At 33.8% G+C, this 13,375-nt stretch overlaps 2 protein-coding genes across 4 annotated transcripts in view; both read left to right on the top strand.

The window, feature by feature from the left end:
• Positions 1-2,998, top strand: part of PURA (purine rich element binding protein A) — an 11,586-nt gene extending 8,588 nt beyond the window's left edge. For all 3 annotated transcript variants that reach the window (XM_081282473.1, XM_081282471.1, XM_081282472.1), the window contains exon 2: positions 1-2,998. This exon is cut by the window's left edge and continues 2,505 nt beyond it. The gene's annotated coding sequence lies outside the window, so the exon portion shown is untranslated.
• Positions 2,999-3,148: 150 nt separating this feature from the next.
• Positions 3,149-12,329, top strand: IGIP (IgA inducing protein). Its single transcript, XM_081282615.1, has one exon. It carries the CDS (start codon positions 12,002-12,004, stop codon positions 12,161-12,163), a length of 162 nt encoding a protein of 53 aa, XP_081138741.1. The 5' UTR covers positions 3,149-12,001; the 3' UTR covers positions 12,164-12,329.
• The last annotated feature ends 1,046 nt before the right edge of the window (positions 12,330-13,375 follow it).

The raw sequence follows: 13,375 nt of genomic DNA, 5'->3' as shown, positions 1-13,375 counted from the left end.
CCTTTTTATCAAAGTATGTTCTATAACTCATATATTCAAAGTGTAGGGTATGAAAATGCAAAGCTTAGGAGAGCACTTTACCAAGCTAGTGTCCTCCAAACTGAAATTGTTTGTAATGGTAGTCTTTCACAGGTTTTCATTTAAAGATGTTTGTGTGCTTTTAATTGACAACTAACTTCTTGCTGCTGTATAGTAAAATATTAATATATTTTTATCATTAAACTGCTGCATGACTATCATCTTTGAGTGAAGAGAAAATGTTATAAAAAAAGATGCCTTAAACAGTACATTTTGATTTTTGATTTGGAATTGTGTAGAAAGTATTTTGGTAAAAAAAAAAACACAAAAAAAAAGGATCTCAGATCTTGTCTGACAGAGAGTTCTGGGGATGGAATTGTTTCTTGGCAAATCCAGCCATATAGATCTAACTGCTGTATGTAGAAAACACCACCTGTAGGAGCGGGAAGGTATCAGTGCTTCTCACATTGTAAAGCATTTGGCCTAGGAAGGCGAAACAGTTGTCTTTTTGAAGGATTTTTTTTCTGCTGGTTCTTTGGGTTTTGATTTGATATTTTTAAGCTCCCTGGTTGAGTGTGTTGTCTTTGTTTTTGAGATCTACTGTATGTGTTGAATAACAAGCTATTTTCATTGTACTGTGCATTTTCCCATTAAATTGTTTGCTTTTAATATTCATACAATGTTAAATATGAGGTGACCGTACAGTAGTTAGGAGTTTCTTTACTTGCAAAAATCACTGGAAATGATTAAATTGCTTTTCCCCTTCCCCCAAGGTGCATTTTTCTTATTTCCATATAGTAAAGTTGAGCTTTTACAGTGCATAATGTGACATTTGGAATGCTTATCAACTGCATGTAAACATTAATAACCTGCACTTTTTTTGTCTTAAGGTTTGTTGAGCTGTTTTGTTCACTGTACTTTAACTGTGATATGGAAAAGATTGCATTCTCTGTGCTGTTACTAATTAGGAAAGAGAATTGCTTTGATTTTGTCTCTTGTTTACTATAGCTTCTTAAAAGTTAGGCCTTGTACTACAGGTTGTTGGAGTACTCTTAGATCAGTGTTTCATGGTAGCCAGCAATAAGTAGTGCAAGTCAACAAAAACACAGCAAACTTAGGCAAAGTGTCCTTTCTTTGAGATGCAAGTTCTTTCCTGAGGTTTTCTTTAGGGTCAGTTACCTAAAGCAAAGCCTTTCTTACCTATAGACGTCAGATTCTGTTTGGAATCCTACCGGATCAAGAAGCACATGCATTGTGCAGTTGTCTTTACACTCTTAAAAGTTAAACACAATCTTACCAGGATTTTGAAACCATTGTCTGATTTATGGTCAGTGGATTTAAAAAGAAATCCACATACAGATCTTTTAAGACTTAAGAAGTGATCATAGAAAAAGACTTAAGTGACTGTAAAGATGCTCTTTTTTTTTTTTTTTTTTTTTAAGCATCTCACTTTACCTCCCCAAACACCCTCCCAACCTTCTCTTCTCCCCTCTCCTGTTTCATCCTGCCCCTACCTTCCCCCTCCCAGGTGCTCAGTACTTTACCAAGGTTCTATTATTCAGTGTTTTATGTTGGAATTTCTTGTTTTTATTTTACTAGTTGGTAAACCCTGTTTGTGCTGAAAAAAAGAATGGTATATTTGACCATATGTGTTATTCATAGAAGACAGTATGATCAAATGTGCCAAAAATAAGCAAACAAAGCTTAATTCCTGACAAGTATGCCTTATTTTTATTGATCTCTTTGTCTTATAATTAAGGTCCAAAAGCTTGGTTAAACTGTTATTTGCCTAAGTAAAAAAAGAAAACTTGAAATGCATTGCAATATTGACGTTCTTTAAAATGAGAGACACTGTCAAGTAATTTAATCCAGAGATCAACCACCAGATTTGAAATGCGTGTGTGTGTGTGTGTGTGTGTGTGTGTGTGTGTGTGTGGTGTGTTTGGTGTTGTTGTTGTTATTTTAATCACCAAATCTTTTTTTTAAGCTACTTTTTATTTGTACCTCCTATTTATCATGCTGATGTTAGAAGCAGCAGTCATCCAGCCACAGAGGGAGCTAAAGTTAACTAACCAGAACTGTAGAAATCATTATACATTCCTTTGACAACAAAGGAAGTTCATAAGAAAAGCCATGTCGGCTTTTCCTCTACTAGATACAGATTGGATGTAGATGATTATTTGCCAAATGGAAAAAAAGACAATGCTAGTCAGGAAAGACAGACTGTTTTCCAGCTTCTCAAAAGCCATGGAAAGTAGAAACCAAAACCAACAGGGAAATTTAAAAAAAAAAAAAAAAAACCTTGAAAGTCTCACTTTCTGGTTGTCCCACGCAGGGGTTGAAATTTGATTCAAAATGGAAAGTATATCGGTGGGTTTTTTTTTTAGGGCTTCACATTTAGAGATGGATAACTCTTCCAGTTTGATTTTTCAGGTAATGGAGAAAGCTGCTAGTAATTTTAACCCCTGCCTAAAGAAGACAGACAATTTCATTTGGGAGCAAATACTTATTGCCTTGAAAAATAGCACTGTAATAGCCTATGGTAATTAGTCTTAGAATAACCTTTATCCCTTTCAGACTATGCAAATTATTAAATAAGTGTAAGTGAGAATTAAAGATAGTTGATTATATTGCAATCAGATGGCATTCACGAACTTAACTGGAGCATATACAAATAAAGTCTATTAGTTTAAAGAGTTTTTTATGCTAACAGAAAAATATAATTTAGCTACCTATTCTAAAAATGGTGAATACTATTAATATTGTATAATAGGACTGGGAAGACTGCCTCCTTTTTTGAAGAGAGATTAAGGATTTTTATAATTGTTTTTCATCAAATTTTAATATTTTTGTCAAATTTTTAGGTATTTAATTTGTAAAACAGTTTGCTTTGTACTGGCATACAGAAAATAGGGTATTGATTTTAAACTTTTTGAAGCCAAGTGATCAAGTACATTTGTAATAAAAGTCAATGGATCTATATCAGTTGTACTCACTGTTTTCATTTCATTTAATGTAGGGATCCTGTACTTTTTCTGCAGGAAAACTGAACTAAATTTGGGTGGAAGGGAGGGGAAAAGATAAATCCGTTGATGATAAGTATCTGGGAGGGTATGATGGCCCAAGCACTTTATATCATCTTTCAATCAGTTAAGATTTAGTATATTTAAAAAGATGCTATGTCAAGTTTTTTCTTCCTGGTTTCTTGGGGAACTCAATGTTTGGAGAGGTTATCTCATTCATATTTATTTCTGTGCTTTAAAATTTTGTGTTTTGGCACTGTTGAAACTTTCTAAACTAACATGTTTTTCTTTTTATGACTGAGTTATCTGCCAGTCATGATGACCCCCACCATGAGCATGATTATTTTTATCTCCCACACATGGTTCACTCTCTTTTCTTCAATATTACCATTCATTTTTTCATGTTTTACACACACACAATGATTTTAGAATGGGGTTTTTCTGAAATTAATGCTCTGATAACTTCCATAACTCTACATTTAAATTTTTTAAACATGAATATACTTGTAAGATTTCTTATAAAAAGTGAGGTACCAGCTGTAATGACTTTTCTTTTTCAAAGTTTTGGGTATCTGAATGAGATCTTGCTTTCTATTTAAAAGGATGCTAAAACAAGAGCATCTTTAAGCAACTTAGATTTGAAATAATTGGTGATAACTATGGCATAGTATTTATAGTTGATTATCCCTAATTTGAATGTCTTAATACTTTGGATATATATGTATATGTGTATGTACATATACATTTATACATATGTCTACTTTTTCATGAGAGTGGAGTAAATGAAATTATGGAATTTAAAAAGCAAATAAATTCACCAGCTTTTTGTATAAAGTTATTAAATTTTATTAATTTTTAAATCATACATTGTAATATTTGTTTTTCTTTATTACATGTTAATCAAATTTAGGCCATTTACAATGAAGTACACCATAAACTAAAGTGATCACATCTATTAAAATTACTGTTTTTGCCCAGCAGCATTAATTACTATAGAGTCTTCTTCGAAGAGTTTGCAGTGTACTTTTAAGAAAAGCTGATTTATGAAGTTATTTGATCCTAAAATAAAGCCTAAGGCATAGGCCATTCAACTGGCTCTTTTCAACAGAAATTTCATGATGATGGTTTAAGTAAAGATAAATCTATACTAGCATTAGCCTGAGTCAGGTAGAGTTTCAAGGTACAAGAACAATCAGATGAATTGTGAAAAATATGATTGGTTTTAAGTCAACAGGTTGTCATCTTTTATCTGCCAAACTGACTACCAAATTTTGATGTTAATTGGTCTGGGCAATTTATGTCTATAGAAAAAATTGAATATGGCAAAAGTCACTTGTTAAAAACATTTCTCATAAGAGTTTCATAGCTACTCATTCATTTAATTATCCATATTACATTTGGTATTTATTGTTTCTTTCCTTCCTTTTTTCTTCCCTTATCCTTTCCTCCTTCTTCCTGATGTCCTTTGCTTTTGTGGAAAATTGTCTTGTTGATAGATAGAAAGATGATGATGATCCTCTTTGTAAAATAAGAACCAGAAATATTTTGCTTATTTTGGAATCAAGATTTTGTGTTTTCACAGATACTTTGTTTGATTGTTAATAATTTGCTTACCAATTATTGTGTAGCATTTCATGGGGAAAATTTAAGCTAAAGAGTTTAATTTTCTTGATTTCGGATCCAAGAGGTTTCCAAGTATAAGGACCAAAGCCCTTGTATTCTAGAATTGTGAAAAACATGGAACTACTCTTGTTAGCATGTATGTTGGTCTAAGATGTACTAATACAGAAGGCTTCTAGGAGAATTTAGAAAAAGATATCCTTGTTGTTAGGTGGCAATTAAAGTTATGGAACAGATGATGTCTATTTATGTTGACTAACTCAAACAGTGATGACCATCAGGTAATGATTTTTTAGGATCATACTGAAATTGAGTCAAACTCCCATTCAGCTGGAGTGGATTGGCAATTTCCAGCAGTTAAAATTGTTGGTGGCTCTTGAGCTACCTCCTTACCCTATATATCTGATATCTTGTCTCTCCTATCCTCTTTTTTCTTTGTTTCTCTCTCCTTCTTTATTCTTGCCATAGGCCTGCCAGTAGCATTCAAGCTTACCCACTTGAGAAAGAAGTAAAGAAATCGCTGATTCCTGTCTTAGAACATAGTTAACTGGTGATCCAGAAAGATTTCTATATTTTGAGGTAATTGGGCATTTTTTTTATTCTGACTGCTGTTCTCCCTATAATTGGCAATTTGAAGAGCATCTAAATTAATGTTTGTTAAGAAATTTGCAAATTGAAGAAAGTAAGAAGTATGTGTATTTTAGGTAAGCTACTGGGAACTGAGGCTTACTGATTTGGAAATTTGAGAGCAGGAAGGGGAAAGCTGTTTAATGTGTTTATGAATGGGGGGTGTGGGAGGTACCTAAGGGAATGGTTTGGAGGTAAAGTGGGAGGAATTTTTATTGGAGGTAGGAAACTAAGGTGAAGTCTGAATGAGAGTTGTTTGCTAAGAACAATGAAGTTGATCTTCACTGCAAAAGTTTCAATAACCAGAGGCATTGGGTTCCTCAATCGCTAAAAGAAAACTGTTGGTCTATAGCTAGCTATGATGCTGATGATATATTATGCAAATCTGTTTTCATCTGTAGGATGCTTGCTTTTCTGAGACAAATTTAAGTAGCACAGCTGTGGAGTGGCATCTTTTCTGGTCAAGGCAAGTTGGTGCTAGTGACTTATTTTGAGAAAAAGATGATAAAGTTTCAAACTTTTCACAGTTATCATTTGAATATATCGGTAATCCTTATCATTACAGATAAGTACATCATTATTTTCTTGGGCACTTGTCACAGTGTGGTTTACCTTTACTTTTCAAAATGGTCCTTAGGTCAAATTATTTGATTTGCAGTCTACAAAGATCCATATCCTAAGATTCTTCCTTTTAAAGAAACTTTAGCCTCTGGTTCACATAAATTTCTTAGAAGACAATAAACCAGGTAATAGTACTAAATTATAATTTTAGATATTTTTTCTATTTCTTTTACATTTGCAGTCCTGGCAACCATTTAACATTGTGGACCTTATGAGGTCTTCATTAATACTACATTTCTGAAATTAGACAGCATACCTCCTATATTTATGTTACTATTTGTTTTCCCACTTTCTCTCTTACATTAAAATTATAGAATTCCCAAGAGTTCAGTGGTGGCAGATGTTAATTATATAATTTAGTACATCTTTGAGGTTCTTACCTTCTTTGTAGAGTGAGCTGACAATGTTTTCTGTTCCTATAATCCCAGGGGTATTTTAAATTATTTAAAATAAAGAATTGCTGTATTTGTTTTTAAAGTTATGTAATTTTAGATATATTTGGATTAACTGTTGACAAATTTACTATTTTAAATTTATTTCCAATGATTTTAACAAATTACTTTCAAGTTTTGTTTTAATCAGATCTCTATACGTTAGTAATAAAAATCTCTTTAAATAGCCCAAAAAGGAGGTTCTGATTTTGTACTTGGAGGTAATTTCTTTTTTATAAATGTCAAGTTCATTAACAATAGAAGAATTATTTTTACATAGCTTATTTTGTAGAGTTGGCAGTTAATATAATCTTCACATTTTATTGTGTCAGATTTTAAATTATAATACAGTTACCTACTATAACTTGTTTAAGTTAGTGCAGAGCCTTCTTAAATAGCCCCTCCCATAGGAGTCATTTAAAAAGAAGTGAATTCCCAAACCTGTGTCAAGAAAACCAGTGATTTAAATGATTCTGAGACAAGTCTTTGAAAGGCTTCCTTGAGTCTAATCAGTGGAGATAAATGATAGCCCATTTCCATGCTGCATACAGTTGTTAGGGTTTATAAAGTTGTCAGTATGTTAAAGTGAAAAAGCAGGAAAGTCTATGTAAACTTGCCTATAAAATTTCTAGTTTTAATTATTTGCACTATTTATCTTTGCACTTGATTTTTTTGAGAGTTAAGACTAGTCACTTTCACTTTTGTTTCTAGTCTTTTCTAGTTTCTTGCAGAATTATGTTTTCAGTATCCCACCCAAAGCAAAACTTATATGCAATTAAATGTGCTTTATAAGGCCAAGAAAACATTCCTTATTGTTAGCTATGTAATACAAAAATTTGTTTTGGTAAAATTTTTAATATGGGCCTTTATTTTGCCAATAAAATTCTTGTTAATGTGAGCTTTATTAAACTGTTAAACTAAACAAAATGAAAGCTTGGGGGGGGGGAGAGAGAGTGAGAGTGAGTGTGTGTGTGTGTGTGTGTGTGTGTGTGTGTGTGTGTGTGTGTCTTTGAGATCTAACTTCCACCCTGAGATAGTCTGATTTTAGAGTGTTGTTCTGTTTTCACTTAGTCAGTGAGTCTTACTGGTTACATGCTTATAATGGTGAAGTGGGTTGCAAGTGGCTGTTCCCTCTTTTCATGTAGTTTTCCATAATGTTCATATAGTTTTCTCATGGTTTATATAATAGAACTAATATTGAAATAATTACATTAAATGTCTCTTTCTTTTAGAATACAGGATTGGTTTACTTTTTGAGGGGAAAGGGCAGCAAGGGATAAGAGACTATTTTAACCAGAGCCAGTCTTATAACCTCAAAGATGTGCTCTAGAAAGAACAAAAAGTGTACCTGTGAGCATAATTTTTGTCTCAGTGAGATTGTGCAACTTCATATTCAGAACTGCAAAAAAAGAAAAAAATTAATAGGTTTGTCAATAGAACAGAAAGATGTGTTTTGGCTAAATTTGTTTTTTGTAAGTTATTGAATTATTTTATATTACTTTTCCCATAGCTTTTAACATACCTTATACTTAAAACCAACAAGTGGAGAGGCCCTCTTTTCAAATCTGGTTTATTTTTGGAATGCCTGAATGTGTTTCTGGATGAGGGGGGTGGTGTTTTAATTCTTGACATGCTCTTCTCAGCATGTTTTGCTAGTCGTTCTGAATCTTTATGTTTGCAAATTCTGTTGAAAATTTGGTCATGTATTTAAAATGAGAATGTCCTCTCTGACATAGTGTGAATGTTTCGGACCGGATTCTATTTTGGAACATGTGGCTTTGTTTTCAATTTGAGTAGAAAGTTTTGAACTTCATTGTCCAGATTTTAGGTTTATTTAGTGGAATTATGCCAGGTAGTGGACCAGTTTTGGGAAATGAAGGTTAACAATGTGGATTTGACTCTAGATAATCCTGTACTCAAAACTGCAAGTTAAAGGCTCACATCATTAGAGTTGCCTGTTTTATGTTGTCAGATCTTTAAATGTGGATGATGTTCAGCATTGTATCTATGAATTTCCTTTAGGAAAAGAGAAAAATTTAGCTTCTAAACCTTTTCTTAGAGGCTAAATTTACTACTTATGGAAAATGAAAAAAATTAGAAAATGGTTTTGGGGTTTTTTTTAATGGAGTTTAACCAGCTTAATTAATTCTTTTTTCATAGTTTGAAGCTCTTATTTCCCAAAGGTGAATAAAGGGAAAGATCAGCATTTTCCTTTCCAATCCCCTCTTTTTTAGGCAGTTTTTTGTTTTCTACTCCCATTTCCCAATCTTGATATAAAATGCATTACGGGTATCTCTCTAAGTCCTTGTAACCCTTTTTTGGGGGTCATAGTACCTTTAATAATTTGATGAAAGTGATGGACCCTCTCCCCAGAAAAAAAAATGCACATACACAGATAATTTTGCATACAACCTCAGGGGCATCACACATCTTCTGAAACCCAAGTTAAGGATCTCTGCTCTAAGTAAACTCTGTAGAGAAGATTATAATACCAGTATTTGATAAAATTAGGAACTAACTATTGGCTTAAAACATTTCAGATGGAATAATTATTATTAGATGGTGGCCCCTACTAGCAAAATGTGACATTGCAACCAGCTTTGTTAAATTTTATAACATTCAGACAGAAGGAAAAAAGAAGCAAAGTTCTGAGAGCTATTCATAAGCAGTCAGGGCATCTCTAGACATGGGAGCCATTCCTGGTTCAAGACAGGGGTCAGGGTGCCTGACAATTTCTAGCAGGGTAGAGTTTGATAAACCACAATGCTCAGGATGCCAAGGGGTTAGCTATTATCTTAACCCCTTCTTCACCAAAAGAATTTAGTTTTGTCTGTTGGGAAACAAGATGTCACTAGGGAAAAAAAGATTTGCCTTACAACTTTGCTGGAACACATCAATTTGGTGATGTATGGGACACTAGTATTATTTTTGAGAAGGTGCATAAAACCAAAGTAAATTATTCTCTATGTAGAACATTATTTACTAGTAACATTTGTTTGGGTGTATTAGCTTTGACAATTTTTACCAGTAAATACTGATTTATTTAAAACTGGGAATCCAGTTTATAAATAGGATAGTTGATATATCCATTCTTTCCCCCATGTAAAGAATAGTTTAAAGATTTATGCATACTTTTTACTTTTCTCTCTTGATGCCATTGGGGGGGGGATCTTTGAGTCAACAACTGACAAAATGTCTTCAAATTTTAAAAATTGAAAAGCAGCACTTTAAGTCTAACTCTACACCATTTTAGTGCATGTATTAGTTTTAATAATGATTTTTGGTGCATGCCTTTGGGCTTATTCAAAAGTGTACAATAGGAAAGTATATTTCCTTTCTTAGAAAGGAGATGTTTTTCTACTTTGCAACATGTGATTACAAGAATCTTCCTCTGTGGGAAGATTAACCATGTATTGAACTACTGAAAAGTATATATTTTTAGATATACAGAAGGAATCTACATGGAGCTGCATTCAGACCTATATAGAAGTCATAGCATTCTGTATAGGACCAAAAAAGGAAGTAACATTAAACACTTAAACAGACTTTGTTGGGTAGAAATACCTTTTGCTCTTGCATTGACTTCCAAAAAGAAAATGCCACAGAAGTTTGCTGAAACTTTTGTTGTTTGAATTTTCTCTGTCAGTGTATTTAGCCCAAATACAACAGCTTTGGGTTAGCACATATATAAGAATCAAAAAAAACAAAACTAAATATATCAGCCTGGTTTGCCAATCCAGCTTGACTGAAATAAGTAAACTAATCACTTGCAACATGAAAAACTGTCCAACTCCTCTAAGGTTTTGACCAAATAACCTTGGCTAATGTGGGAAGACTCCCACTTTATTTCTGACCTGACAGTGAAGATTCATGCTTGACATGATTTCAAACCTGACAGTGTCTGTTTAAGGAGCCATGGTACAGTTTGCTAATTCAATCCCAGATACCTGTTGATTACCTGTGAGATCTAGAGTCCAAAGTAGCCAGCAGCCGTATCCCTGAGTGCTCTGTGCCCATCAGATATCTTAAAGTAAGCAGGGTTGGGACAGGTCACAGCTTAGATGATTGACCTCAGGTGCCATAGACAGCCCCAGATTCAAGAATCCGTATCTGCTTTCTTGGGAGTGGTCACTGAACTTATGTCCCACACTGTGTTACTTATTGTAGATGCTCTCTCTTAGAGAAGGCCCAGAGCACACATCCTAATTGCTGGTGGCACTCAGAGAGGGGGTGCTAACTCTGATGCCCTAGCCAAATTCCAGTTTAGGGATGTGGGTCTTCTTCTTGTCATTCTAATTGAAAATGTGCATAACTTCCCATTTTCCTGTTGATCACAGTGCAAACTACACTAATCTGTTTTTTTGCCCTGTCCCAAGTCTCTAAGATACTGATGTGTACTATATGGGCCAAGTTCATGCCTTATCCTAATGGACAAGAATTGAGGAATGAGTAAGCTTGGGACTTTTATGATGCTGTGGGGATGAAATCAACCCCCTTTTGGCATAAATTAGGGAATGTGCACTGGCTGGAGGTTTCCAGCCATGAGGTATAAGCTGAATCCAATTTTCCCTCTTTTCTTATAGCATGATGAGAAAATCTGTTGGGTTTTCAGCAGTCAGGGAAGGCCGGAGTTCTGCAGCTTTAATCTGGGTAACTGAGGCTGGTTTGAGCAAGACTTTGGTTAATTAACTAGGTTCTCAGATGCCACAGACTCCGTGAGAAGTCACCATTATTTTCAATGGTTGTGATAGAATTTCCCCCTAGTAGCCATTATTTTAAGATTATATTGCAGAGTTGCTTTATTTTGAGCTTTTCGTGTATACACAATCCCAAACTGGAAGAAATTAAAAAAAAAAAAGGAATCCTGCTGTGAAAGGTATATATTACTCTAGATTTTTCTTACTGTAAATATTGTAAGATTGTAATACTGTTGATATTTTATTAACCAACAAATGTTAATCTATGTGAATTCAGACTTATTTTAAATGTGCTTCTTATTTACTGTGTGTGGTCCCTGTTGCTGACAGTATTAAGTTATATTCTGATGTAAGATTAACTTTATTAAAGAATGTAAACATAATGTTTCCTTATGGGAAAACAAATAAAGTATAAAGAAGACAATTCTTTTCATTGAAATATACTGTGTATTTACACTTGCTAGACCCAGCACCACTTATAAATTTAGTACACTGTTCAGAATTTTAGTTAACACAGCTGACATGGTTGTGCTCTGTTGGAAAGCCTAAGAGTAGGTATTGTTGGAATATATGCAGTTTGTATTTGTCTGCTGTGAATCATAATGTTGAAATTTCTAATCAAGTTTGTAAGCTTTTATAGTAAAACATTTTAATGACAATTTAAAAATTTATCTTCTCTAAAGATTGGTCAAAACAAGATCCTTTCAGAAATAGAATTGTTCTTTAATATCTTTCCAAAATGACTTTGGTTAAATGGACCAGATGTGTATTAGTTAAAATTTAGAACTAAGTTGTTGATATTCTTTGAGTTTACAAGTTAATCCTTATTGGAGATGTGCCAATATACAGTAGAATATCATTAATTTGCACTGTTTGGGGACCCCATTTAAGAATGCTGAATTTTGCCAACTAAAAAGTAAGCAAATGCAATTTAAAAAGTAAATTTGAGCATTCTGTATTAAATATGTGCAGTTATTATCACATGAAGAAGCGCAGTGTGTCGGGCTGTAATATAACCATATTTGCTGTCATGTTCTCCCATCTCAGTGCTGGGAACTCACCATGTGGAAACCAAGCAAACGTGTTGTGCATCAGCCGGCTTGAGTTTGTTCAATATCAAAGCTGAAACTAGCGAGGTCTGCTGTACTGCTTATTGAAGTATTGTGATTCTTTTAGGCATTGATTCTTACAAAATATATACTGTAACAGTATACTTTGTACAGATTTAAATTTTATTTGAAAAAATGAAATAAAGTAGGCAAAAAATAAAGATGTTTATTTTTCATGTGACTATATAAACAGATCAGTCTTTTGTTTCAGTGCTTTGGGGGGCAAGGGGTTTGGTGGCTCTGATTATTTTGTGTTTGTTTTGTAAGTTGTGCTTTAATATAAGCCCTCTTTGGTCTGAGGATGTAGTACCATGGTGGATCCCTTGCCTAGCATACAGAAGGCCCTGGATTTGATCCCCATCACCACAAAAAGAAAAAAAAATAGAGAAAGGGAAATAAAAGATTCCTTTCACTGCTTTCCTAATGAATAGAATGACAGTAAATTAAGTTAGCCATAAAAACATGGCACAGGAATTGTCCTTCAGAATAGTTTCATGGGGACCTTCTCCTAGAAGAGTAGATTATCTGACCAAAGAAAATCACCCAGTTTTGACCTCTAACTCAAAAACTAGCAAAGGCCTTGGGTATGTTTTTTCCTCAACTTGCAGAAGTTTTATTTGTGGCTTTATCCATTTGGTTTATCATTCTTGATGTTTTCACTTCCCTTCCAGCTGTATATTAGAAAGACTTGGAACAAATAGATCTCCAAGGTTCCTGGCAAAAATCACATTATGAAAGTCTTTCAGGGCTGGGATTGTGGCTCAGTGGTAGAGTGCTCGCCTAGCTCATGCGGGGCCCAGGGTTCGATCCTCAGCACCACATATAATAAATAAAGGTATTATGTCCAACTACAACTAACTAAATAAATATTTTTTTAAAAAAGCCTTTCAACATTATATATATATATATAATGTTATATATATGTATATGACAATGAATGGTTATATTCTAAAAACTGATGCATGGCCATAGAATATCTCAAGTTTATAGTATTACAATTCCAGGCTTCCCTGGGTGAATCCCAAGACAGTTTATCATTGTAAATTACTGCTTTGTTTTTTTCTTGCTACAATGACCCTCCTTTATAGAGAACAATAGGATTGAAGTGGCTTTCATACCTGACAACCACCGACTTAAAAAAAAAAAAAAACTTTATCAAAACATAAAGCTAAAGGTGCCACTGTTATGGAGAGGTGAGTGGGATACCTAAGAAACTTAGTTTCCTTAAG

This window comes from Spermophilus citellus (assembly GCF_964194105.1).
Source record: "Spermophilus citellus genome assembly, chromosome: 1".
NCBI lineage: Eukaryota > Metazoa > Chordata > Mammalia > Rodentia > Sciuridae > Spermophilus > Spermophilus citellus.
Note: the sequence above shows the minus strand (reverse complement) of the source record. Positions and strands in the feature narration are given on the sequence as shown.

What these genes read in the sequence shown, in the direction of transcription:
- IGIP (XM_081282615.1), top strand. Translation starts at nt 12,002, where the DNA reads ATGTGCAGTTATTATCACATGAAGAAGCGCAGTGTGTCGGGCTGTAAT.